Raw genomic sequence first — 27,059 nt, 5'->3', positions numbered from 1 at the left:
AGAGAGAGAGCTTAAACCCGTTAAAAAAAAAATAAAAAAAAACGTAAGCAGTTTCAGTATCTAGAACTGACGTTAAATCTCTCTTATAGCCATAATAAAACCTTAAATGGAGGCTTACGCACGATTCCCGATTAATGGATAAAAAACTGAACAGATGGTCCTATCAAACAAAAAAAAACTGAAATGATGTTGAACATCCCAAGTACACATCCTCACTAATACTAATATTGATTAGGGAGTAAGCAGCAATTGCCACATACAGACATACAGGGGTATGTGGCAGCAAAAAGAAAGGAACAAGCATCTAAGCTCTAAGGTTCACCTGATCATGTGCATTGTTCACCTGATCATGTGCATTACGCATGATCCTTGAGCACAAGCCTTTTTCTTTTTGACGCCACATACCCCTGTATGCAGCAATTACATTGCCAGTCTTGGTACATGCCCACTTGACCTTTGACGAACTAGAATCAGCTCAGAAATAAAAGCACCTCTGGAGTCTGCTCTTTCACCTTCTTGTGTCCCTATTTCAACAACGGTCTCTCATCATCTGTTCCATCATCCATGCCACTCGACCTGGAAGCATTTGTGGAATTTTTGTGGAGTTCAGAGAAATTGTCAGCCTTAGGTGCCTTTTGAGTGGAGAGCAAATTACTAACCAAACAAAATAATAAGAAAAAAAAGTACGGCATTAGAAACTACATTGTGAAAGAGAAAAAGAAAAGAGAAAAAAATACAGGAATGCAACCGCTACTGAATTTTGATATGCCTTTATACAAGCTGACCAAAGCACGGTTCAAACATTTACTGTTACCACTCATGCATGATCAAGATCATTTTTAGCCAAATAATATTTACAGAACATAGGCAAGCATAAATTAGAGTTTTGCATTATTAATTGGTACAAATATCATGATTTTCTTCTCATCTTACAAAAAGGTTGTTTACTCAATCGACTGGGAAAAATTGGAGGGTGAGGTACTAGCACTTGTTGATGCAGGTTCTCTGTACCATTGATTTACTTCACGAGTGAGAAAGTTTGCCTCTGCATTTAAAAAGAACACTGAATTAAGTACCATCTTCTTAAGCAAGAATATAAACAACTGGAGAGGGAAGGGAAATTGTAGGATATTGGTTCAATTTTGTTAACCATAAACATTGGGAATTGCACATACTATTTAAGTCTATCGGGAACTCTGATTTAACAACCTGCCCAGGAAGTGACAACTTTCCGTTTCAGCAGTTGTCTTTTCTAATTTGAGTGTAAATGTACATTGTAACAATACACTTCCCTCTCACATCTTTCCTTGAGAAATAAATGGACCTCTTAAAATATTGTAACAATTGGGATGTTAGTGTATGAGTCATTACATTGTTGACACCAGCATACAACTAATTAAAGCCTGCTGTATCATGCCATGAAGAGGCATTGCCATTATTCTATCAAACAAGCAAGCAGATTTCAGTAACCCCGCTAAAAATTTAACTGAGGTTCGAAACAGAACGGATCTGAGAGTATACATGAGAAACCATGTACGATTGCACAAACACACAAAAGAAAAAGGGAAAAAAGTTAAAAGAATAAATTGCTTTCACCAATCACAGTAGGATTGATTGTGTTCATAGTTAATAATCTGGATCATCACATCACTATGTCAAAGTTCAACCCATGTTACATTTTTGACCCAAATATAAATGCATATACAAGTCCAGATCCTGGGATAAAAAACTCATCTAATTGGATTTCAAATAAATCTACCCTCATTTATATGAAACTCAACAACCTAAGATGAATCCTATAACTGATGTGGTAGCTTGAGTATATTCCCCAAAATGATTTAATAAAACAAATTTTAGATGAATTTTTGTACTTCATAGAAGTTAGGCATTGACTTAAGGCTATAAAAATATTTTTAAGACAAGTGTTCAACTATGAGGCATTCTTTTCCAAGGCTCACCTGACAAAAACACATCATGATATTCTTCATCATCATATACAAATTGTGGAGGATCTGGGGAACCAATTCCAACAATGGTGCTTCCACTGCATCAATATAATGCAAAAAGGTAAAATGAGTTTGTGATAATAAAGAAGATGAAAATGTCAACATCTGCTTTTCTAAATGCAAGACTTCAACTCATTGACGTGCAATATTCTTTCTGTGAGCTACATATACAAAAGCAATGACAAAAATAAATACAATAAAGATCTAATAAATTATTCAATGACACAGATGATTACTTGAAAATTTTAAACAAAACAATCTTCTCCTTTTTTTTTTTTGTATTTTTTTTTCAGCATAACATTTTGACTGGGGCTGAATGACAGATATAGAAGCATGTGCAGTCAATAGCTCACTTTGCCACAAGAAATCTTCAAATGAACAGCCAAAAGAAGTAGGGGAAAAAAACAAATTATGCAAGTTGGAAATATGTAGTGGGACAAAATATGGGATATGAGAGGTACTTAACTGTGCATTCAACAAAGGAATATCACTTAGTTAAGCAGGAGAACTTTGCTCTCCTACATTGGTTGTCCCCAGGAAGGCTCTATTATGAAGGCCCATGATTAGCCTTTCGAGGAGGGTGGTGCACTGGAAGTATGGGGAAGGGAGGGCAGGGTGGACTACAAGTAGGGTAAGGAGTACATGGTTAGTATACTGAAAGTCATTAGAAGTAGGTAGGCTGAATTTGTTGAAAACATTTGGTTCAGGTGGGAATGAGAGGAAGTTCTTTTTTTACAGGCTTGCAGGGAGGCCCCTGTGAAAAACTTCTTCCTAAATCACTTCTATAGCTGTAAATAAGAGATCAATAGTTGCAGATTATTTGGAATGGATTGGAGGTATGTTGCATTGAAATCCAAGGATTGTTAGACACTTTCAAGATGGGAGTTGAAACCCAGTGATAACCAGTTGGGAATTCTTTACTAATAACAATACTGTGGTGTGGATGAGGATTCAAAAGGCATTGGTAACTGAGCAGGAACCAATGCTTGAGCTTAAATCCAAGTACAATATTTTTGTGGTATGTGGGGAAGTTGGTGCCATGGAACAACCTATTGACGTCCACAGGGGCGTAATAACATAGGGGGTTCAGGGACCATGGAGCTAGAAAACTTTTGAAATAGTTTCCATTACATTTAAGGATAAAGTTTGTTATTTACCCAAAAAAGGTTTGTTATAAGAATGTATGTAATAGGGGTAATATTGTGATATTAGCGCAATTTCCCACATATAAATAACATATATGTATGTCAGGGTAAATTAATGAACCCTAAACACACTTCTCAAGAACATGGTATCAAAGGCATAAAAGAAATCTATAACAGTCACCAATGCTGGCAATCTGGCATGAATTCACCCTGTGACTCCAACCACCTAACCTCAACCCATAAACCTGAGCCTTAACCCTCTGTATGTACTGATGACGAACTTAGTCACCATTCACGACATAATTGCAGTAGCTAGACCCTGACTTGCAAGAGTTCTTATACATATACTCAATGGGGTCGAGTCTCTCCCACCCTGGGAGACTTGGTGCAGAAACTAGATTAAAGATAACAGACTCCCTTGGTCGAGATTATGGGATTGGAATTTATTTTGAGGATCTTAAGGGGATTTGATTGCTATTTTAAGTATGATTTGATTTTCCTTACTTATTTTACGTAATTTGGAACCCTATTTATAGATCCTAGAGGAAACATTATTGGCATGTTTAATTTGATGAATAAAATTGAATTGATATTTTCCTCTCTAGCTTATTGGTGATTCCAAGTAGCCTTAGGTGGTTAGGGTCGGTTATGCTCTTTCTTTTCAAATCTCTACACACATTTCTTTACAACCCTTTCGCTGCATCACTATCTATTTTTAGTTTTAAAACTCTTTCAGATATGTTTTCAAATATTTTGATGGCCATTTTGCTTACTTCTAAAACCTAAAATGAACTGAACATAAAATATCTAAAAATATATAGCAAGATATTTGTTTATTTATTAACTGTCACGTCCCCAAAATTTTTGGGACCAAGACTTCATAGTTGTTAATTATTTGCCACGCCCTTGATGCGTCATGTCCTATTTTTTCATGAATTGCTGTATCGTTGTGTCTCACATTGTGTTGTGTTAGTGTCCATGCTTCTTAGTCTATAACTTAAATTATAGATGCTGTTGAAAATAATGTGAGTGATTGACAGGATTTAAGACTTTATTCTGTATTGTTTTCTTGTGGGCTTCTATGGAAGTAGTTTGAGACTTAAAATTATCATTGCGACCACAAGTTTTCTACTCTTACATATCTCAAGGAAATTATAGTGATAGAATAGTAAGAACAATGTTACTTATCAATGACAAAGCCATAATATATCTCATTTTTTTGAGTGCAAGATTATCAATCTTATTTTAGTATGAACAAAACAAAACTCTCTCTCTCACTCACACACACAACATTTCTCAAAATAATGCTAATTGTGGGACTGGAAATGAAGATCTATATAGGTATGCCAAATTTTTACCTCCCAGACATAAAAACAGCATCATATTGTCCACGACTAGCTGCATTCACACGCTGTTTTAATCTTCTAAGAGATGGGAGAACTTCAAATGCGGGAGGTTCTGCAAAGAAACACATATTTGATCAAAGCTTGTTGAAGAGGAAATTGCAACTTGAACATCTAAAGAGGAACACTACAAGGAAGCCTAGACATCCATAAGTTAGCTTGTGTGATCAATCTTTTATTTTTATTTTTGTTGCTGCTTTGTCTCTTAAACTTAATATGTTTGCTACTTTAGTCTTTTATGTAATAAGTCATGTGACAATTTCAAGACAGATGTAGAGCCTTTGGATTGAATCCGAATATGAGGTAGTGATGGTTTATTTGCAAGGGAAACATTTTTTTTTCTTATTTAAAGATTTGTGGAACTTGTAACAGCAGCTTTGGAGAACTATTGAATAGAATTTCAGCCAACATTTTTGGCTTTTTCTCTCCCTTTCTTTTAGGGGTAAAATGCAGTGTTCTTGCTAATTTGATAAGTAGAATTAGTTCTCAGGCATTTGTTCTTAAAATTGTTTATTCTCTAAATCTCATATATATTGCATCAATATTAAACAAGAAGAAAAGGTTGTAAAAACTATAAATAAATAAATAAATAAGAAAAACAATAGTAACAACATCCTAAATTCAGACCTTATTGTGATACTATCAGAACCTACTTCAGCTGAATCTGGGATAGGTACGTTTATAACAATCACAACCACTTTGATGTGATCAAAAAGGCAGAAGGATTGTTTTGACGTACAAGCCTATATACTTAAATATTTCAAAGTATAACTGGTCCCTAAATGAGCCAAATTAGAAGCCTAAACTGAATTTATTCAATGGAGCAAGGAAGGTAAATTTATACAAGGCAGGAGGAAATGTAAAGGGAAAAGAAAGGAACAAAAAAAGAGGGGAGGTGTGGGGGGGGGGGAAGCAAACAGAAGTCATGCATACCCAAATCATTTATACAAACATCTTGAGATATTCCGTTTGTTGAGATCTTCTCCAGCAATGTTAAAGGATCAACCTTGCTAGTTTGATCCAACCGAAGGCACTGAAACATCAACGCTTGTCTTAGAAAATTTATGACTGTATAAAATAAGTGCAAATTGTAATTTCTTGATTACTTTCAAATCTGCACTACCTTGTAAACTTCAGCCGTGGAACATGCCTGCTGGGGCTTTATAAGAACCATTGGAATGTCAAGAGGTACTGGTGGGGGAATATTCTGAACAACCTGGATAAAACGAAGTAAATATTTAGAGGGAAATGCAGCAGACTATGAAATTCACATTCAAGCAAGTCCAGTAATAAAATATACATTTCAAGTTCCTTTTGTAATTTGTTTGTGTTCATGTGGCTCGGGGCAAGAAGCAATCCAGATTTTTTTCCCCGAAAAAGGTCAAGAGTTTCCCTTTTTGTCCATGACAAGATGATCTGACAATGTCTGGTGGTGTGATCACAAGAACATTCAATTTAGATAAAGGTTTTTCATGAGGCACAAAATTTGCCTTTAATAGCTAAAATAATATTAACATGTGTTTATTACATAACTTTAAAAAAAAAAAAAAAATCTTGCAAAGGTGTGGTACCAAATTGACTAAAGTTATGATAAAACCAACAGTGCTCCCTCTAAAATTGGCATTCCATGGGTTTAATTTCTATACAGCAACCCATCCTAGAACCTCTAAAAGAGGATTATTTGAAACAGCATGAACGCAAGGAAGAGCTAGACTTCCAGGTATTAATCTTCCGAAATTTAAAGGACAGGATCCCTAACCAAACTGTAACAGAAGAGAATAAATAAAGAATGATTTTTATTCAGTGATGTAAAGTGTACTTAGCCAAGCCCTTATGTAGGAATAAGTAGTGCAACGATAGTATAAATTATAAAAGTAGAGACATGCCAGAGAATACAAATAAGAGAATGGAGTTTTAGCTCTCTAAAAGCAGTGTACAGAACTCGCAGTGTACAAATATAAGAATTGCTTTCTCTAAAGAGGAACAGATGTCCTGATTGATTCAATAATTTGATGATGCATCCATCTAGAACAGAGGTATTAAGTAAAACCCTAAGACTTTCTTAGAATACATAATTTCCAATATTTGACTCCTAACGAAGTCCTTTATACAATCATATTCAACTCAAAGCTAACAGTCACCAGAGGAAGAGAACTGAAATCATAAGGCTTTTGAGGATAGCCTAGTGTGTCCTTACACATTAATGAAGACTGAAATCACAGGGCTTGATAGGAATATGATAAGAAAAAAGACTAACATCTTTGAACTGCACTTTTATGAAATAAAGACATACCTCGCCTTGACCAGTACAATATGCTGCTCCTTGAGAAAAAAAGAAGGGAACATCAGAACCAATCTCACTGGACCATTCTTGGAGTTCCTTCTCAGTAGCAAGACAACCATTAAACTGATTAGCTGCCCACAGTGCAGTTGCAGCATTGCTGCTTCCACCACCAAGCCCTGCCCCAGTTGGCACCTTTTTGTCAAGATGAATCTGACAACAGTTTTTGGATGGGAATTATACATACATGCAATATACAAACAAATGTTCAGACCTATAGCCAAAATATTTAAGAATCAAGTAAATTGTTCCTTACCCAAAAGAATTTTTCACTGCCAGTCTTCTTCCTGTAAAGGTTAAGGGCCTTAATAATCTGCAAAATGAAAGTTCCATTGCATAATATTTGCAAGATTAAGAACAGGAGAATATTAAAAGACACAGTGTAAGTTTATGCTTTACCAAATTTCTATCATCAAGGGGAACTCCAGACACATTAGTTGACAAACTATCCTTAGTTTTAGATGGTGACAAAGAGAACTTCAGTATATCTCCTAGACTTATAACCTGGGGGAAGAAAAGGGAAAAAATGTGAGTTTTATGGAATAACAGGCCATAAAATTGTGAAAAATACAATTGAAGCCATCAACATAAATTTGCAATAAAAATGAGTGTAAATTAAACTTATTATTATTATTATTCTCGGAAGAGCATTTAAGCAACTAATAGCTTTAACTTACATGAAAAAGAGATGCCAAATCATGAAAACCATCTTCCCTCTTGTTGGTTATTCTTAGGAAAACATTAACCTGAAGCACATACATAGACCACTAAATTCAACATATAAATTGAGAAGCACAAAACTTAGAACAGTTTCTTAGGTGTTGTACCTTAGCACATACATAGGCTACCATATTCAACCATGTGGTTGCATAGACCAATGAACCCTGGGTTGAACTTAATTGTCTTCGAAAAAGATAACACTGGCTTTGTTGTATTGGATAACACAACCTCATGATTGAATTTAATTGGGCACCTAAGTTTTAACATCTAAAGAACTGTAGCTAAGTTTACTGAAACCGAAATGCCTCAAAACTTCAACTCAAAGCAATGGAAGGTGATTACCTTGCAAGGTGAGAAGAGAGTCAACCTTGAAAGGGGTGCCTCCTTGTCCACTTCATCTGCTAACTTGTTTATCCTTTCTTCAGGATTATATACTACCTAATTACCCCAGCAACTAACCCACAATTTAATAAAAAAAAAAAAAAAAAAACTTTAATGAAAGCATGATAACAATAGTGATGAAAGAAAACACCTCTACTTGTCTTCTTGTGGGAGTGTTTGAATCAGAAGCCATGGCTCTGATCCTTTTGAACTGTGAGTTAGAGTGAAAAGAAGATGACCCATTTGGCTTAAATAAAGAGAGATGGCTCTGGCTCTTCTTGAAGGAATTGTAAGAAGGGAGGAAGACATGGTGACTACAGAGGAAATGAGAGGAAGCCATGGATGGGACTGGGCTGTGAGGGTAAGTAAGGTAAGGCCTCTCTAGTTGGAGTTGTGCATTTAAGAGCTCAAGTAATCAGTACGTATTTTTTTTGACTTTTTTAAAGACCGAAATTTGAACAGGGAAGGAATAAATAAGGTATCAATCTCTTTAGTTTACACTAATCTTTCTGTTCTTCATCCTTGTCCTCTTCACTCTCACATCACATGGTGGTTGGTTCATGTCGTGTAGGGCTGTTTTTTTGGGGACAAAACGGGTCTTCTAATTGGGCTTCTTCTTTGGGCTTTTATTGTGAGTTGCTGTGCACTGGGGTTTAGTAGTGATGGGTTTTGTGAAAGGAGTAGATATCTAGCATGTTGTGGGTGTTGGTTGCAGTAAGCAGCAACGATGTATTTTTACCTAACTTTATATGACCTAATACAGGTGAATTTTGGGCTAAAATGTGATTATTTTTCTGTTATATAATCATTGATGTGATTGCTCTAATGTGCGGTGATATTATACATTGTGTGTATATGAAACACAAAATTCTGAAATGGTAAGGGGAGAGAGAAAAGTTGAAGAAGTGTAAATATTAAAAAAAATAAATTTAAAAAAAATTATAAGAAAATTGGAAAAAAAAAACCCTAAAGCTTGAAAGGCTTCAACATTTTTTGTTTTTTTTTTGTTTTTTGTTTTAAGTTGAAAAGGCTCACACAAAACCCTAAAGCTGAACTGAAAAAGTTTTGGGTTGGGTTTGATAGTAGAACTAAATAAATAAGAGGTGGGCAAATGAAAATAATTGGATAGGTAACAAATTTTAACTTTTGCAATTTTATTTTTATTATTATTATTTTATAACAATGCATATATAGAAATTTAATTCTTAGATTTTGCTAATAATTATTTATTTGATAATATGTTTTGGGTAGCCGAAATTATAATTTCTACAAAGAAAATAACCTTAATAGATTATCAAAAACAAAATTTTATCCTAATATTGGTTCAATTAATCATTGCTAAGTTTTATTAATTTTTTTTAGTTTACATTTTTTTGGTCTTTTGGATTGTTCCTATATTACATTTATGATTGTTCCTATAATAAATAAAAATATAATTACGAAATACATTACTAATTATTAGGTTAGTTTAAATTGTAAAAAAAAAAAATTAATAAAACCGCCATAAAAATAATTATCACGCGCAATGCGCGGGTTCGCAGCTAGTTATGTATAATAAACAGAGAAGTATTATATCCACAATATTTTCACAATACTTTCATAACAAATCATAAGTAATAAGTTGTTATTATTTCTAATTTAAACTTACTAATGAAATTACTTTTTTTTTCCCACTAATAACAACTCGTAACAACATATTATTTATGATTTATTGTGAAAATATCGTGGACAACATTTTTCTAACAATACTTAGCGTTTCTATTTAATAAATGACATTTGGCTCGTGCGCTTACATAACACAACTGTTTTGTTTCAACTAATATATCACTGTTAATTATTGTGGTCCACATTATCTTTGTGGAAACAAGGAAACCATACTTCTATCTCAAATCTCAAACATAGAATAGTTGTTCTGTTTATTCAGTTTCTCAAAAGCCAGAGAAAGGTCCTGACAGAGTGAGAAACACGTAAAATGGCAGTGTATTGTGCTACTGCTAGTAGTATCAAGTTTCCAAACTTTCTGCTGCCAAGAAAACAATGGTTGCAGCTGCACACTCACCAACACCGCTATAATCATTATTCCTCTCAACTTCAATTCCAATTGTCTGGCACTGGCACTGGCAGGTCAAGAACAACACATCACAATCACAAATGCTTCTCCCAGAAGCAGAAGCAAACCGAGTCCGAGTCCACCACCCAACAAGAAGAGAATGAAGAATTTAAGTTTGAGCGCCTCTTCTCCAACCTCAACCAAGCTACATTGAAGAGAGAACCTGGTTTCTTTTCTATTAATGTTACAAAATTTCAATGCACACCACTATTATATTGTTATTATTATTATTCCTCTCTGCTTTTGTTTTGTTACACTCACATTTTCTCTTGCTTGTTGAGTTTAAGTTCACTCATTTTTATTTTATTTATTCATTTTTCCTTGTATTTCCAGGAAGTCTAACTAGTGCAATTTTCCTGGTTGCGGGTACCACGGTAAGCACCTTTTTAACCACAAAAGTTATATATATATATATATATATATATTGCACTTAAACTATGTTAGATTTTCATAGGCAGCGTATAACGTGCCTAAGGATATATGACACATCAACATTTGGTATGGTGTAACTTGTAAGAATAAAATTGGATCAACATTTGCTACTTTTGAACTGAAGGGATGAAATCAGAAAACTAGATAAACTTTTAAGGACTAAATGTACTTATTGCTCTCAAAGATTATAGCCTGTAGATTGGTTCTTTGAAATAAGCTTTCAAATAAAGCCTACAGAATTTAAATGAAACTCTCTCTTAAATTTAATTATTCTTTTCATGATTTTTTTCTTAACACTTATACTTTTAATCATTGTTTTAGCTTGATTTCTACTAATTCAAACAACATATTGGTTTAATTTGACCATAATTATCTTCAATGCTATTAATTAACACATATTAGGTGGGTGCGGGAATCCTTGCAATCCCTGCTGTGACACAAGAATCTGGATTTCTAGCCTCTGCAGTTACATGCATCCTTTGTTGGGCTTTTATGGTAATTCTCTTAGGATTTGTGTGTGTGTGTGTTAGAACTCATGAAATATGGAAGTTTGTGAGAAATTTAAGTCACTCCAGGTTATGACGGGGCTGCTTGTTGCTGAAGTAAATGTCAACACTATGCGTGAGCTGGGTTCTGGTGGTGTATCATTAGTAAGTTATATTTCTATTTAACATAACTTGCAATCAGTTCCCATACTTTTATATTTATATGTTCCCCTTCCTAAATGGGGAAAAAAATAAAAAATAAAAGGATGCATGCATACACATAAATTTAGTGACTTGTAGCTAACCTGTGCACCTCTATTCCTATCTGATGAGGATAAGTTCTTATGAATGGATTATGTGTAAAAATAGTGTTATGTGGTACATATTACGTGAGTCGTAACTTTCAAAGCTGGATACTGTATTGAGACTGCATCTGATGGTTTATTTGTTCAAAAGACGGATTGGAGTTCATGCCTTTGAATGTGAAAGGAATTCATCTCCTTACTATTTAAGCACATTAAGTTCACTAAATTTGATATTGGAAAATTTTCATTTTACAGCTCCCATGAAATTCTGGTAGTTTTACTGCATGGATTTCTTAGTTTGTATAACTTTTTTTTTTTTTTTTTGATAGGTTAGTTTGTATAACTTAATTCAGTGTGGAATATCAACCTATCATTTATATTCTTTGTTTCCTTCTAGCATTTCTCGCAGAATGGTTGTGAATGATTAATTTGCAAATATGATGTGTGCAACATGATTACAAGACTAAAATATTATTTTTGACAAAATTGTGGTGTATACTTATTTGGGCATGTAACAAAAAAAAGTCCTTTTCAAAAAATAAAAAAAGGAAGGTTATGTGTATTTCATGTATAAGAATAGGTGAACATGTGATTGTGCCTAGTCGGCATAGCTGACTCAGGTCACCATCTACTCCGTATGCAAGTTTTGGTTTTTGGAGCTGTTGGTCAATGTTAGATGGTCTGGGGTTTGTTTGCTTTCTTCTGCATCATGCAACAGTCACACTATGTGGTCAGATGGAAAGCAAGGTTATATGTTTAGGATTGATTTGTCACCTTGTGATGAGTCTACTAATTCAGGAGTGAAAACCCATATCATATAGTGTGATTGAAAATGCCATTGCAATTGAGTTTCATTTATGCAAGTCATAGTGCTAATAAGTTGCAATACTAGAAGGAGAATAAAGCGTTATATGTCTTCTGTAAAAAGTCTTAATAGTTGGGGTTAGACTTGCCGAAAAAATTACTGGTAATTTTTCCAACTTCTTTCTGTACTATCTTTGCAGTGCGAGTTGGGTTGCTTTTAACAAATGCTGTCTAATGGTTTCTCCTGATATATAATTTTTATTTCTTTAAATGGGGAGTATAGGCTTCTGGCAATGTGTGCAGTGTGCACCTGCCCTTCTTTTTATTGTCTTGTATTCCAGTTCCAGATAGCTGGCAGAAGTTTTAACCGTATTTTTTTTATAAATAACAAAGTTTTGACTGTATTTTCTCTTTATGAAATATTATGTGTTCAATATATGATGGTGTAGGTTTGAAATTCTAATTATATATGTATATATATATACACACACACACACAAATACATACATACATTGCAGTTTTGGTTTGTCCATTGCCATGAACAAATTATCACTGTATCAATTTAAAAAGCCAATGTAGTTTATTCACCCTGTGAGCGATTTCAGGTATCAATGGCCATGAGAACTCTGGGGACAGCAGGAGTTCAAATTGCTTGGTAGGCTTATATACGTCCTTTAAAATTTTAATTCATGTGTGAGTGTGTGCATGTGCGTGTGGCTAATTTTTGTAAGCCAATGTGCAAAAAACTGAGACAAAAGACAGGAATTTAAAAGCCATGTAATTTTGTTGATCAGCTACTCTTATTCTAGCTTTGTATCAGTGATTTTTTAAAGTTTTACATGTTCTTTATATTATTATCTTCATGAAATCTTGCTACGATTATACTATTGATTTTGCTTTTCCACAAAAGCTTGATCATGCAAAATAGGCTTCAGGTTGACAAGAAAATTTTGAGATACTGATCAAGTTTCCAAAAAAAATGGTGCATTTCCGGGATAATAAATTAGCAACTGCAAACTAGTCAACATTTAACAACTTTTAGATAATTTATAAATTTTACAATTTCTGTTGGAATGTATACCTGCATGGGACATCCATGGAAATCTGGAGGAACTTAACAAATAATGGTATTATGACACCACCAACAGCATCAAGCTCCTGATGGTTATGGATTCCCTTTTTTTTTTTTATAAGTTTCTGGATGAAGAGGATCTACCTCAAGTATGCAGTGGTACACTAGATGAGACCTGTAGTCTTTTAGATGGTCTTAGACAAATTCACTTCTTAATAGTGACACAAGTCTAAAATAGTCCAAGAATTATATTGCGGTAATTGCAGACTTATGGATGTTTCACTGATATCATGTCACCTATTTCCAATAAAAAGGTTTTGCAGGGAGCCAATTCATCAGATTTTGTCAATTTCATTAACATTAGATCTTTGATTAAATGTGATTGCCACAGTTGAAAATATTAATATTTAGGGACTTCATTGTTTAAAATAGAAATGTAAGATCTAAATTGGATTGAAACTTACCCCAAACTATAGGTGGCAAAATGTACTTAAGCCATTATAATTAATGTCAAACCTATTTGAGCCATGTTACTATGTCCTTAAAATGCTGAAACGATCTTAATTAATGGTCTTTAAAATTTCATTTTCTTCAGTTAATTGTTAATAGCAAAGAATGGACAAAGTCAATCAACATTAGCAAGAAATATATATTATTTAAGCAGCTCCCTTTTCTCCTTAAGGCGTTTATTTAATTTAAGTGGCTCTTTTTTTCCTTGTGGCCTTTTATTTGTCTAAAGATGAATCAATTCATGTGCATTATTTCATCAAAATTTATGGTCATTCTTGTTGTCTTGCAGTTGGTCTTACATCTTTATACATTATGCCCTTCTTGTGGCCTATGTGGCTCGTTCCTCAGATATTTTGACAAACTTTCTCGGCATTCCATTGTACGAATAAACTATATTTCTGCTTTCCTAAAGGTTGTGTTTGTTTTTGTGCTTTCCAAATCTGTGGTTCTCTGAGTGACAGTTTTATGTATTATTGTTCAAGTAAATTTTGTATGTTATTTAGGTATTGATGGCAGCATTATGGTTGCAGATGGGAAAGTGCAACTTTGTTTTCATTGATTTTTGGATGCATATGCTACTTCGGAAGGTTAGTTTTGCTTTCTTCCCATTCTCTTAGTCTATCAATTTCTTCTGTAAGTTGAGATATTTACCTAAGAACTAATTCAAATCAGACTTGGTTTATTATTGAACTGACGCAAATTAAATTTTAGATTTCAAAGAAAGAGTGAGATTTGAGTTTAGAGAAAAGTAGCAGGCCCAGAGAAAGAGAAAATCAGATCTCTGTTCTGTATTAGAAGTAAAATTCTTATTACAAATAAAAACTGATTACAAAATGGCTAGGACTTGTATATTTATACACTCATATAACCAGTAATTTGGTTATGCAACCCTCATACCCTGGTTGCTTAACCAAGTTATAGCCTCTTAACAGTTAACGACCATCTATCAAACAACTAATGGACAGCATGCAGCTAACAACAACTAATAATTAACAACAACAATTAGACAACTTGGCAAGACAGAAGGTTTTAGATTTGTGAATTGTCCATACTTCTATATTAGAAATTACCCACTATAGAAGAAAGTTGTCCACAAATTTGGACAGTGTCAGAGAAATCTTCCTCAGCTGCACAGTAAGGTAGTAAGTGCTTCACATTGAAGATATTTGAAATGTTGAAGTGGAGTGAAAGCTGCACTTGGTAGTTGGTAAGCATTGTCATTGACTCTGCTTAAGACCTTGCAATGACCTACTTTTCTAAGATCTAGCAGATTGTCTTTATTGACTAAAAAGTAAAAACCACCTACACGAGGTCTCCTTCCTTGAAGAGACGCTTCTTTCAATGAACATCAGCTGCTGATTTGTACTTTGCATTGGACACTTCAATCTTGGATTTCACTTGGGCGAAAACACTCTTCATAAAATATGCCATGTCTATAGCCTTGTTGTTTGTCTTCTTAGGAAGTAACAAATGAGCCAAATCTGTGACACTTGTAGGCTTGGAACCATATACCTCCTCAAAAGGAGAGGTATTGATAGTTCGGTTGAGAGAAGAGTTATAGGCAAACTCAGCCAAGTGAAGAATACTTTCCGAGCTTCTAGGATTCTCACCAATTAAACATCTCAGCAGCTTGCCAAGGCTTCTATTGATCACTTCAGTTTGACCATTGGTTTGGGGATGAATTCAATTGTCCCACTTTCCTCTATAAAGTTCTCAAAAAGTATGTAAGGAACTTGGCATCTCTATTGGACACAACAAAAGTAGGAATTCCATGCAACTTTTAGATCTCTTTGAAGAAGAGATTTGCAATTTTTGAGGCATCCATGGTCTTCCGACAAGAAACAAAATGAGCCATCTTGGAGAAACGATCAACTGCCACCATGATTATGTCATTCTTCCTTTGAGTAGGTGGAAGACCAAGCACAAAATCCACGTTGATGCATGTCCAAGGCCTGGTTGGTATGAGTAGAGGCAGATATAATCCAGCATTAGTAGCTGTTCCCTTCCCCTTTTGACACACATGGCACCTTTGAACATGCCTTTCCACATCCCTGGTCATTCACGGCTAAAAGTAGTCACTTTGGAGTAGATCTAGGGTCTTATCTCTACCAAAATGACCCAAATTATGTTGTTCCACAAGTAACTTCTCTTTTAAAGAGCATTTAGGAACACACAACTTCAATCCTTTGAAATCAATCCATTTAACATGAATACTGGATAGACAGCCCACTATCCACATTGTAAAGACTGGACAATCTTTTCAAAAAAGGATCTTCAAGATAGTGATCTTTGACCTCCCCAAAACCAGTTACCTAAGCTTTCATGGTAATAGATTGGCTCTTTGATTCAGCTCATCAGCCACTTTATGAAAAGCTTTTGACGTATGCTAAGTGTTAGGAAGCCACATTTGGGTATAGAATGCATTTAGTTAGTTAGTTAGTTACAATTCCAAGCATGTTAATCACATTTAACACATGTTGGAATTGTCAATGCACATGGGGAATAATAGGACCATTAGGATAAGGCCATATGGGCCAATATAAAAGTTTTATGATTCTATAAATACCTACTTGTAATCACATTTCCATCATTGAAGAATAAATTAATTTCTTAGTGTATTAGTGCATCTCTATCTCTCTTAATCTCTCTCTTTCTCTATGGTGGGTGACTACCCCAAATTAAGTCAATTTCCCTACAATTTCCATTAATTCCCCTACAATTCCTATTTATCCCCATTAGGAACCACTAGATTCCTAACAAGTGGTATCAGAGCTGTCGATCTTGAGACGAGCAATTGTGACTAAAGAAAACATTGGAAAGAGATATAGCAAATGGTGAACAAAGTTTCAGAAGATGTCAAGGATATTTCAGAGAAGGTCAAGGCATTGGCTGAATCTAAAAAATGCCATTAAAGAAAAGCTCTCAAGATTGCAAGAGGATCTTGAGAACATGATGGTAGAGGAGTTGCAGCTTCTTGAAGGTACAAGCAACAAGTTTCCAGCTATTGAATCAACAAAAACTGCCTCGGATATTGAAGGTGCAATTGAATTTGAAATTGATCACTCGTTAAGCCAAGAGCATGAGGTGGGGCTTTTGAACCATAAGGCTTCGCAGTCTCTTGATGCAGAGCAAACAAAGCTTGAAGCCGTGTCAGATGTATGCAATGGGCAATTCTTTATCTCTTCCAAAGTATCCATCAAATCTGATGCTTGATTTTCAACAACTAAAATTGATATGAGATCATCAAATAATGTGATGCCAAAACACGAAGTGTGGGTTCCATCATCAATTCTTGGAAGTAATATGAGATCATCAACTTTCTTTATTGCTCCAAAGCCAAACCTATCAAGCCTATCAAGTTTTGTAGCCTATCATGTCTATCAAGATTTGTATATAATTCCATTCAACTATGATTTGGAGTGTAATGGAAATGAGGCTGTCCAACACAAATCAAGGAAGGCACATTCCCTTGATCAAGTTGTTTTGGGACCAATCTGGAGTGCAACAAGATTCGATATGATTGATGCAATTGCTTCTTGTGATGCTTGGGCTAATGAACGAAGAGCAAAGGTTGAAAGAAGTTTTGCCGTCAATATAATCAAATGCTTGGAAGTATTTGATGTATTCAGCAGTCAAGATGCTTTGGCGTATTGGGTTAGTGGTCGATTTCCCCTCATGAAGGTGTCATTACAAGCAACACCTTGTGGACAAGGTGTTTTGAAGGGGAAGGAAATGATAGGAACCCCTATATAGATAATAATTGTTGTAATGTTGCATTTAGTTAATTAGTTGGTTAGTTAGTTACAATTCCAAGCATGTTAATCACATTTAACACGTTGGAAGTATTAATGCACATGGGGAATAGTAGGACCATTAGGATAAGGCTATGTGGGCCAATAGAATAGTTTTATGATTCTATAAATACCTACTTGTAATCACATTTCCATCATTAAAGAGTAAATCAATTTCTTACTGTATTAGTGCATCTCTATCTCTCTTAATCTCTCTCTCTTTCTCTATGGAGGATGACTACCTCGAATTAAGTCAATTTTCCTATAATTTCCATCAATTCCCATACAATTCCTATCCATCCCTATTAGGAACCACTGGATTCCTAACACTATGGCTCATACATCATGTTGAGCTGATATGGCTCTTTGACTATGTATTTTGATAGCTAGGAAGTGATCCATATTGCTTCGAATCCAACGTTTCATGAGCGGCCTAAGCATATAGAAGTGGATTGTCATCTTGTTTGAAAAAATGTGGAAGAGTTATTGCTACCCATATGTTTCTACAGGAGTCAAATTGCAGATTTGTTTACTAAACCCTTGTACAAGACTAGAATGGATTTACTATGTACAAGCTAGGATTATATGATATTTATGTCCCAGCTTCAGGTTTTTCTGAGGAGGTTTACATACTAAGGGTAAAGGGTAAACGTGTAATAATGAACTAAGTTTATTAGTATAACTTCTAAGCATATGTGTTAGGCTAAATTAAAATTCCCTAAACGCTTTTCCTATACACAACACTACCTTTCATCCATGCTAAAATTTTTATTATGTATATAAATCATTCAGTCCAACAGAAACATTCCTTTAGTTGGTGATGTAGAGCAGTAACTCCAATGGTAGACTGATATAGTATCTTTTAAGATTTTAAAACCTCATCATTAAACTACCAATAAATTGAACCTATTAACTAGAGCTCCTGTAAGGAAATTTAAATCTCTTTTAACATTCTTATCTTTGGGGCTTGAAATTGACTGTTAGCAAATCTTCAATTGTAGCCAGCGCTTTGTTGGTGCCATTAATGGAGTTCTTGTATCTGGAATCATCATTTCTTTTGCAGCTCTTGTGGTAATTCTCTCTTTATAATATGCTTTTATATGATACTGCACCCTTTTTGTGATGTAGGAGTTTTTACAAAGAAGACAATTCCAAAATCATGCTTTAACTAATTATATCTTAATTTGGGCAGTTCAAGATTAACAGTTATTCATTAAGAATTTGAAACAGGGCAATATTATGAATTCTTAGAATAATTCCCTCTTCTGATGACTTGGAATTTTTCCTAAGTAGTTTCATTTGAATTTATTTATTAGATCCTTGACGAAATATGATATTCTCATTCAAATTCCATAGGACAACCAAAAGGGCAAATCAATTTAAAAAATAAAAATAAAAATGACTTGATCCAGTGAATTAGAGGATGTTGAAGATGATTTAGACGTCCATTCTCATCTATCTATCAGCATATATGCATGCATGAACTTCAGGACCAAAAATATAGGGGTTTCTGCATGGGTGCAAGACTGATGAAATTATATTGTTATTGCAAAATTTGCAAGATTATTTTAAATTTTACAATTTTAAACTCTAGTAATTGCATTAGTGAAAACTAAAACTTCTATCAATTTGGCTTGTGTTGTAAGGAATTAGCTTAAGGTAGTACATATCGCTATCAAAATTAGCCAACCCACTCTGCCACCCCCCCCTTTTTCTCTACAGAAAAAGGGGAATAGAAAAAAAATAATAAAATATTAAAGTTAGAATAAGGGACATAAAAAAATCTCTTTTGCGTAGTTGCTTGCATCCATTTGCTTGTTTGTTCTTCTGTGTATCTATCATAGTTTCTATGCATAGATACACATTAATGATGTATTTTGGTGGTGGGTTTACTTTTGTGCATATTTCACTAAGCAGGAAATAAATTTTTTTGTCAGGCTGTTGCAAGTGGAGACCTGCAGTGGGATGCACTTCTGAAAGCCAACTTTAAAGCGGTTCCTATGAGTATACCCATAATTACACTTTCATTTGTTTACCAGGTAACATCACCAAACCTACAGTAATTCAACACTGAAGCAGTTTTGGCGTTTCATATCTATTTTTTTCAGAATGTAGTACCTGTTATTTGTGCGGATCTTGAAGGAAACCTGTCAAAAGTAAGGTGATAAATCTTGTCATCACCGTTTTGCTTGATATTAAATTTAACAGTCTGATGTCATACATTCTAAATAAAGAGTTTATTATAATTGTAACAAGACAATACAGCACACATTTTCTTGGTACCAATTTGAACAATTGTAGATTTGGTTTGTTCTGATGATGTATCTAAAATATTAACATGTTAGCTCAGAAATCCTCCTCATCATTATATTTCATGGAATTATATTAAAAATCATTGTAAGACAGCAATGATGGAGATATCACCGTTAGTAAATCATCGAATAACGTACAAGTGAGATTGTATACCTTAGCAAAAAGGACAACTTTGTCATATAAACTTAGTAAGGTTACTCATTAATTTTAATTTAAAAGAATTTCTGATGCGGGAGATGCAAGAAAATTATTATTTATGTTTGCAAGTCAATTGTATTTTTCTGTTTTAGGTCCTAGTAGTTTATTGGGCTATTAGTATTTTAATTTGGGAAGCAAAGTTACTTTTGTAATAAGGCAATTAGGGTTTCCTAGCCAATTAGAACTAGGGTTTAGCAATCCTTTATAAGCAACCTATTGTACTTCTTGAGAGATAGTTGATATTTTGATGAATGAAAACAATGGCTGTTTGGTCTTTCTTTAGTCTGGTGCTGACTCTAGGTCCACCCTAGGTGTTGACTTCTAGTGGTTTCCTCGCTTGGTGCTGACTCCAAGCAAGACCTAGGTGCTGACTCCTAGGTCATATCCTTTTATTTTATTGTTGTTTCAGTTTTGTTCTGGTTGTCTTGTGTCAATTTCTCATGACTAGTATATTTTCTTCAATATTCTTATAAACTTAGTAAGGTTACTCGTCAATTTTAATTTAAAAGAATTTCTCATGACTAGTACATTTTCTTCAATATTCTTCTATGCCACTGATTACAATAATGAATCACTGTAGTCCCAATGTCCATGTCTTTTTTGTACTATTCTTGGATTGAAGAATGGATTCTTTTTTTTTTATTATCTACACCACATTTCTCTTTTAGTTCAAGAGATGGAGAATTCTCTATTAAACTTAGGAAGTCTAGATTATTTTCAAATTCAGTACTAAATTGAAATATCATAGAGCATAAGCTGCCAGACATCATTCTAAAATGATGAATGTTATAATACATGTATAAGAGCATCCACATTGGTGGAGCCATAATTTTGGCTATTTGGCTCCACCAAAAGCTTTTTTATCTATTTTATTTTTCATTTTACAAAATATCCAATATCAGTGATTTTATTTTAGCTTTATCATAGAGCAATTTAGCTTTTTAGCACCACCATGGTAGATGCTCTAACAGGGAAGAGGCTTACTAACTTCAGCATATTAAGTGGTTTGTTTTAAATCAGGATATGTCAGGGAAGAGAAGAAATAATTTCAAATTTTACTAATCCTATCATAAATGAACTTGAAACTATGATTTGTACGGCACTTAGTTATAGATAATTGGACATGGAAGCACTTGAGGACGGGCCTCATTTCAACCTTTGTCTGACAATTTTTTTAGTGGACAGAAGTTTGAGGGTCTAATTCATTCTTGTCAAGAAATGTGTGCATAACTGTTTTCCTGTTCATGAATCTTCTGCATGCAAAGAAACACTCTAAGCAGGGATAAATATATGGCTAATATAATGAATTCACAAATGCATGCATACCTGTGTCCCTGTGTCTAGGTTTTCGGAAGTCACTTTGTTTGTATCAAAACACAATGTTCTTGTTGGCATCCTCAAGTAAGAGGCTAAGCTTGTCTTATCAACAGTTCATGCATGCTAAACAGAAACCTGCAAATGTAGATATCCATATGTCAGTGGGTCTTTGTGTCAAGTTTTAACTTCAAAATGTAGATTTCTGGACCAGCATTTCCTAAGAAGAATGAAACATTTATTTTATGCGCAAAGGCTATAGCTTGCTTCTTTTTTCTTCTTTTTTTTTTTTAATTTATTTTTTTTATTTAACAATTATTCAAAATGATGGGTGATGTAAAATAAATATCTAATTCCAAATATCTTGCAACATCCTTTAAATAGAAAATACCATCTTTTAGGCTGGTGTAGCCGTGTAGGGAACAAAAATAATTTTTCTCAAGTAAGAAAAAGGTTAGGACTATTGGGCTAAAATGTTGGCTGGAAGCTAAAACACATTGGTATATAGAAAGAGACCAGCATCAGACTAAGATCCCTTGGCATCTCTCCCTGTTTTTAAACATCACACAAAGAGAATATGCATTACACATCAAATGCTGTCCATCGGTTCTCAAATGTCTTCATTATCTGCTTCAGATATGTCAATGCAAGCCTTTCTGTGTGTGCTTGGTGAGTAAGTATGTTTGAGGACCAGGTCAAATTGGGGGCTAGTATTACTTGGATTTCGGATTAAATCCACAAAAATTGTCCCACCCTAACACATAAACCCGCAAAGGAATCTCATGCATATATAGCCCACTTGACTGGCTATAGGGTCAACACAAGGAAAGGAAGAGCGCAAATATTCCTGTCTTGAAAACTTCAAATTTGACAGTAATGCTCTAAGTAAGCTTAAATGTATGCTGCCCTCAAACTAGCTTTTTGCTGATCTTGTAATATTTTACCCACTTGTCTGATACATTGTTTGCTTCAAAGGGACAAGATCTTAGGTACTTTTCTTATTGTCTTGAGCACTGCCATAGTGATAGTGCAGTAGTAAAAGGTCATAGGTCTTGATTTGCAGGGAAAGTGTAACCCAGACCCTTCAACTTGCCATACCCATGTAGACACAAGTTGACAAGGGTAAGCTCCAAAAGTGGAAGATCTGTGCAAAACAGATAAATCCGACAGCCAGATGTGTACCCTCATGCTGCATCTGAAATTTAGAATGCCCATCAATATATGTACATGTGAAGTGTGTAAGGAACTAACTGGAGTCTCTTCTTTTTTTCTCGACTTCCTCATTTGCTTTTTAACACATGATTTTTATTAGTTAGCCATAATTCGAAGAGGGTGTCATTTATAAATGAGATTTAACTTTATCTCAATTCTTTCCTGTCTGATGAGTTATGCTCTAGATAGTGTTTGTTTTATCTATTTTGAAATGCCTGTTAAAAAATTTGTATGTTTAACATCAACTTGTTATTTTGCAGGACTGCCATAGTTCTAGGCACAGCAATACCGCTTGTTTTATTTCTTGTCTGGAATGCTGTTATTCTGGGAAGCATTACAAATAATGCCATGGGCTCAGGTAATAGCATGGACCCATTACAGCAACTGCAATCTACCGATGGAGTTGTTGGGGTAAGTAAAGCATGAAACATTTTTAATTTTCAAGTCATAATTTAAAATGATGTGCAATTCAAAGTGATGATATCCTTTCCTTTTCTTTTTTCGGGTTTCATTTATATAATCTGCAGCCTATTATTCAAGTGTTCTCACTTCTTGCAATTGCTACATCATATATTGGATTTGTTTTGGGTCTGGCTGACTTTCTTGCAGACTGTAAGTGCCCTTTACATCCCTTTTGATTAAACTAAGATCATGTCCATTTCTAGATAGCAATGTATTATTGGCATATGGCTTCCGAACTCTCACTCTATGCATCACTGAATCTGTATTCAGTGACAATGAAACCATTGGCATTAGAGGCCACTTCTTGGCTTTGCCATTAATCAAAAAATCATTAGAGGTAGAGTTATCACTGACCGTGTTGGTTTCTATCTATCTATCTATCTATTTGAGTTAAAGATAGAATATAGGATCCATATTTGGTTTCTTAAAGATCTTACTGTTTTTAATTTGGTGAATGTTCAGTGCTGAAACTCCCAACGGGAGCGAGCCGGCCTCTACCATATCTCTTGACTTTGATTCCTCCACTGGCACTATCTTTGCTGGACCCGGAAATATTTTTCAAAGCCTTGGATTTTGCTGGAACATATGGAGGTACTTCTATGCTTTATATTGTTTCTCTTGTTGGCCAGTATAATAAATTTCTACTAATTTAACATAATGTTGAGTAGGAAGATGCTTGTACGAGCTGTGGCTTACACCTTGCAAAAATAGCTACAGGATTATTATCCCTTTTAAACTATAGCAATACTTTTAAAAAGCCATGATATTATGTTTTTGAGTAATTGCTTCTGTATGTTTAGTTGACTCAAATGGTCCAGGGGCCACCCATCCCAATAATTAAGGCAAAAATAATAAAATAATAATAATAAAAAGCCAATAAAAGGGAATTTTCAATTTGGGTTCTAATTTTTTAATTTATGCATAATTTTAATTTTACCTAATATGGCTGGGCTGTTCCCTGTTTCATGTTTTTGTTAGTATTGGTACTGTTTGGAGTTCTCCCTGCAGCAATGTCCTGGTCAGAAAGGTACTCAAATTCATCCCCATCTATGAAACTGCCACAACTGGTTCCAGGAGGAAGGGTAACTCTTTCACTCATCATTGGAGGGGCAGGATGTGTTGTTTTGTCAGAAATACTTGAGAACTTTGGGCACCCCTAGTATCAAGAATGAGAATAATTTTGTTGGATATGATCATTGGAAGCCTTGAAAAGCCTATAATTAGAGTTAGTTATGTCCAGCTTGATTATCATTCACTTCTATTTTTTCCAAAAGCAAATGAGAGCCTTGCACCATATTGTTCGGCCTGGTCTACACCCTGTCTTGTATATTTTGCTACCATAAAGGAAGTCTTTTATAGTGAGTTTATATTTCTGACTTTGACATGGAGAGATTAATATAGCACAGGTAACCAAAGAGCTTCCCCTTTTCATATGTAAGGCTTTTAGATGCTGCATTTAGTGTTACTGAGAGTGCATAACAAGACTTAAAAAAAGAAACACACACACACAAACAAGACTTCCAAGCAATTACATAGAAAATAAGACTTAAAACATATTTTCATAATCCTAGTAACATGTCACATAGAAAGCAACACGTTTAAGTAGCTTCCCAATACAGAAACTGTCCAAAAAGCTACTACAAGTTGTGCAAACAATTGTCCAAGTTGTCCTAACAACTGTGCATCACACTATCCAAAAGTTGGTCCAATATGCTTTAGCAAAAACCGTCCAAAATACTTCAAAAGTTTGTATCATCCTTTGATGTGGCATAGTCCTACATAATTATATGCTATATATCATAATCTTATAAAAAGTAATAAATAAAAGCACATGTTAAAGTTTTAAGCTATAGAAATTAGAAAGTACTTGATCCAATTGGGTAGAGCCATGGGATAATCACAAGACACCTCAGGTGGAAAAAATGATGTTTGAGCATCTCCTAGGAAAAAAAGGAACAGAATCAAAGGGTTAAAATCAACAGGTAAAAGTAAGAAAAAAAAAATATTTCAAATAATAGAATTGAACTTACCATTCACCATTGAACTAGGTTGTAGAACTTGAGAAGTGGCTGCACCTTTGACTTCTTTCCTTTCCTCTTTTTCAGCTTATTTTTTATTCTAGCATTGGCTATCCCTTTCTTTCTCACAAGTGACCGATCAATAAATGGTTTATCACCAACTAAACATGGTTGCAAACTATCATCATTCACAAGATCTTCTTGACGACATTCTTTGCCAACATCTTTTGCACTATTCATAGCCGACATCATCTTGTCAAGCTCCCACGAAAACTATTCATAACAATTTTGGTCGTATAATCAGTCAATGAAGCTTTCACAATAAGATCGTGCCCCAAACAACATAACTCACTCATGCGCAATGCACAAGCAAATTCCTCATTGTCCTTAGCCACATCAAGTACATTTCTCGAAATTCCATTCTCATTATTTTCTAGTTCATCTTTGTCCCCAACCACATCAAGTACATATCTTGACAAATCCATTACAATACTCTAACACCAAATAATGAAAAAAGAGTATTGCAATTTGCATAAACAATCATAAACTGCCAGTCCTCAACTATGAACACACGCACACTCAAATGGGTTTTGCACCCATTATCAAAATATCTTCTTTTTTTCTTCAGATAACTCAATCAGTAACCAGATATTTACAAAATTCTCTCAAAACTTCAAAAGAAAAGAGATATAACCAAAAGTATGAACCAAGCCCTGCATGGAAAAAGTTTAGCAATTTCATACATTAGTTTGTAGAAAACATATAATCAACTAAAAAAAGAAAATCACACAAATGGGCACCAAAGAATATAACATATTATTTTCAAAATCAGAAAATTACATCTTCAGAATATAAAAATAATATGTTAACAAAATACATTGTGAGAAGCATTGAAAATTTGAAATAAACACTAAGCTAAGAAGTAAGAATTGATGAGGCATTTGGCATTTAAAATTTACTTATTTGGAAAAGTTTTAAAAGAACCTGGAATATTTCTAAAACTGTACAGTGTGGATGACCAAAAGTCCAACGTTTTACAAAACAAAAAAGAATGAAATAAGCCATTTCAGAAAGATTAGAGTATTTACAGAGAGAGAAATTTGTAAAGGGAAATGAGAGAGAAAACTACCGGATAGTTAGTGGGGCGATTGACTGTTTCGTCGATAGGCTAGGCTAGGCAGCAGCATCAATCGGGTTGAAAACTTGAAATTGAATGTGGGGGGGGAGAGAGAGAGAAAAGAAATGGAACTGCGATTTGAGTCTTGACATTTGACAATATGAGATGATGAGAGGGAAAAATTGGCGGGGGTTTGAATTCTTTTAGGGGTATAATGGTCCTTTTCAGTCACGGGGCTATTTCGGTATTTTTGTGCCAATAGCTAGGGTTGTAAATATACTAAGTTGTTCATAAATAGTTTAGGCTGGTTCGGTAAAAGGTTCGTTCATGTTTGTTTGCTTATAAATGAGTTAAACTTGAACTTTAATTTTTGGCTTGTTTAATAAACGAGTTGAGCCTAAGTAAAAAAATGTGTTCATAAATAGGCTTGTGAACAGTGGAGTTCGATAAAAAAGAAGCTAAATTTTGACTGATTTATGAGCTTGAAAAATAAACTCATATTTTACTAAGCTTATAATTAATTGGGAGTTAGGATCGTATGTCTAAAGGCTTCATAGAATTTCATTTATAGCCCTTCAACAAAAGCGAGCTAGATCTAAAGTTATAACTATTGTGCTTTCAATAAGTCCACCACACAACAAATTTCACAAATTTTCTTTTTTTCATAATAGGAGTAACCGAGTCGGGAGGTTTTAATTGATGTCTAGTTAAAGTAATGTTAATGATGATTTTATGTGAAAGTGATGTTGCACTGATCATAATTTATCGTCTATAACATGTGAAAAAAGTTGTGAAATTTGTTATTGTTTTAATTTGTAGCATTGTTGAAGCTTAGCCAGTTAGTCATATAATTTATAGTTTAAAAAAAAAAAAAAATCTAGGACCACAACCTCTTGTGTTACAACTTTGCCACAACTCTA

At 34.4% G+C, this 27,059-nt stretch overlaps 2 protein-coding genes and 1 long non-coding RNA gene across 5 annotated transcripts; 1 reads left to right on the top strand and 2 right to left on the bottom strand.

The window, feature by feature from the left end:
* Positions 1 to 59: 59 nt before the first annotated feature.
* On the bottom strand, positions 60 to 8,550 carry LOC115982841 (4-diphosphocytidyl-2-C-methyl-D-erythritol kinase, chloroplastic). Of its 2 annotated transcripts, none has more exons than XM_031105564.1 (12): positions 8,148 to 8,550; positions 7,958 to 8,053; positions 7,573 to 7,641; positions 7,295 to 7,399; positions 7,152 to 7,208; positions 6,848 to 7,048; positions 5,678 to 5,770; positions 5,488 to 5,587; positions 4,510 to 4,609; positions 1,959 to 2,044; positions 934 to 1,045; positions 60 to 654 (listed from the first exon to the last, which is right to left on the bottom strand). In XM_031105564.1, exons 1-11 carry the CDS (start codon positions 8,334 to 8,336, stop codon positions 945 to 947), a joined length of 1,197 nt encoding a protein of 398 aa, XP_030961424.1. In that variant the 5' UTR covers positions 8,337 to 8,550; the 3' UTR covers positions 60 to 654; positions 934 to 944. The 2 variants fall into 2 exon arrangements, with proteins under 2 accessions (XP_030961424.1, XP_030961430.1); XM_031105570.1 differs by having other exon boundaries at positions 96 to 576.
* Positions 8,551 to 9,869: 1,319 nt separating this feature from the next.
* Positions 9,870 to 24,435, top strand: LOC115982798 (tyrosine-specific transport protein-like). Of its 2 annotated transcripts, none has more exons than XM_031105521.1 (14): positions 9,870 to 10,272; positions 10,440 to 10,480; positions 10,941 to 11,033; positions 11,114 to 11,188; positions 12,738 to 12,787; positions 14,004 to 14,093; positions 14,245 to 14,301; positions 18,507 to 18,576; positions 19,443 to 19,509; positions 19,585 to 19,666; positions 22,803 to 22,953; positions 23,070 to 23,154; positions 23,467 to 23,595; positions 23,983 to 24,435. In XM_031105521.1, the coding sequence occupies exons 1-14, from the start codon at positions 9,969 to 9,971 to the stop codon at positions 24,162 to 24,164; spliced, it is 1,476 nt and encodes a 491-aa protein (XP_030961381.1). In that variant the 5' UTR covers positions 9,870 to 9,968; the 3' UTR covers positions 24,165 to 24,435. The 2 variants fall into 2 exon arrangements, with proteins under 2 accessions (XP_030961381.1, XP_030961379.1); XM_031105519.1 differs by having other exon boundaries at positions 9,871 to 10,272; positions 19,443 to 19,544; positions 19,614 to 19,666.
* Positions 24,436 to 24,512: 77 nt separating this feature from the next.
* LOC115982808 lies at positions 24,513 to 26,237 on the bottom strand. The gene is made up of 4 exons (XR_004089738.1): positions 26,152 to 26,237; positions 25,035 to 25,735; positions 24,872 to 24,944; positions 24,513 to 24,779 (listed from the first exon to the last, which is right to left on the bottom strand). It is a non-coding gene; the product is annotated as an uncharacterized LOC115982808 (long non-coding RNA).
* Positions 26,238 to 27,059: the final 822 nt, after the last annotated feature.

The sequence above is a fragment of the Quercus lobata genome, chromosome 1, assembly GCF_001633185.2.
Source record: "Quercus lobata isolate SW786 chromosome 1, ValleyOak3.0 Primary Assembly, whole genome shotgun sequence".
Taxonomy (NCBI): domain Eukaryota; kingdom Viridiplantae; phylum Streptophyta; class Magnoliopsida; order Fagales; family Fagaceae; genus Quercus; species Quercus lobata.
The sequence above is the reverse complement of the archived record's forward strand: the minus strand, read 5'-3'. Positions and strand labels throughout refer to the sequence as shown.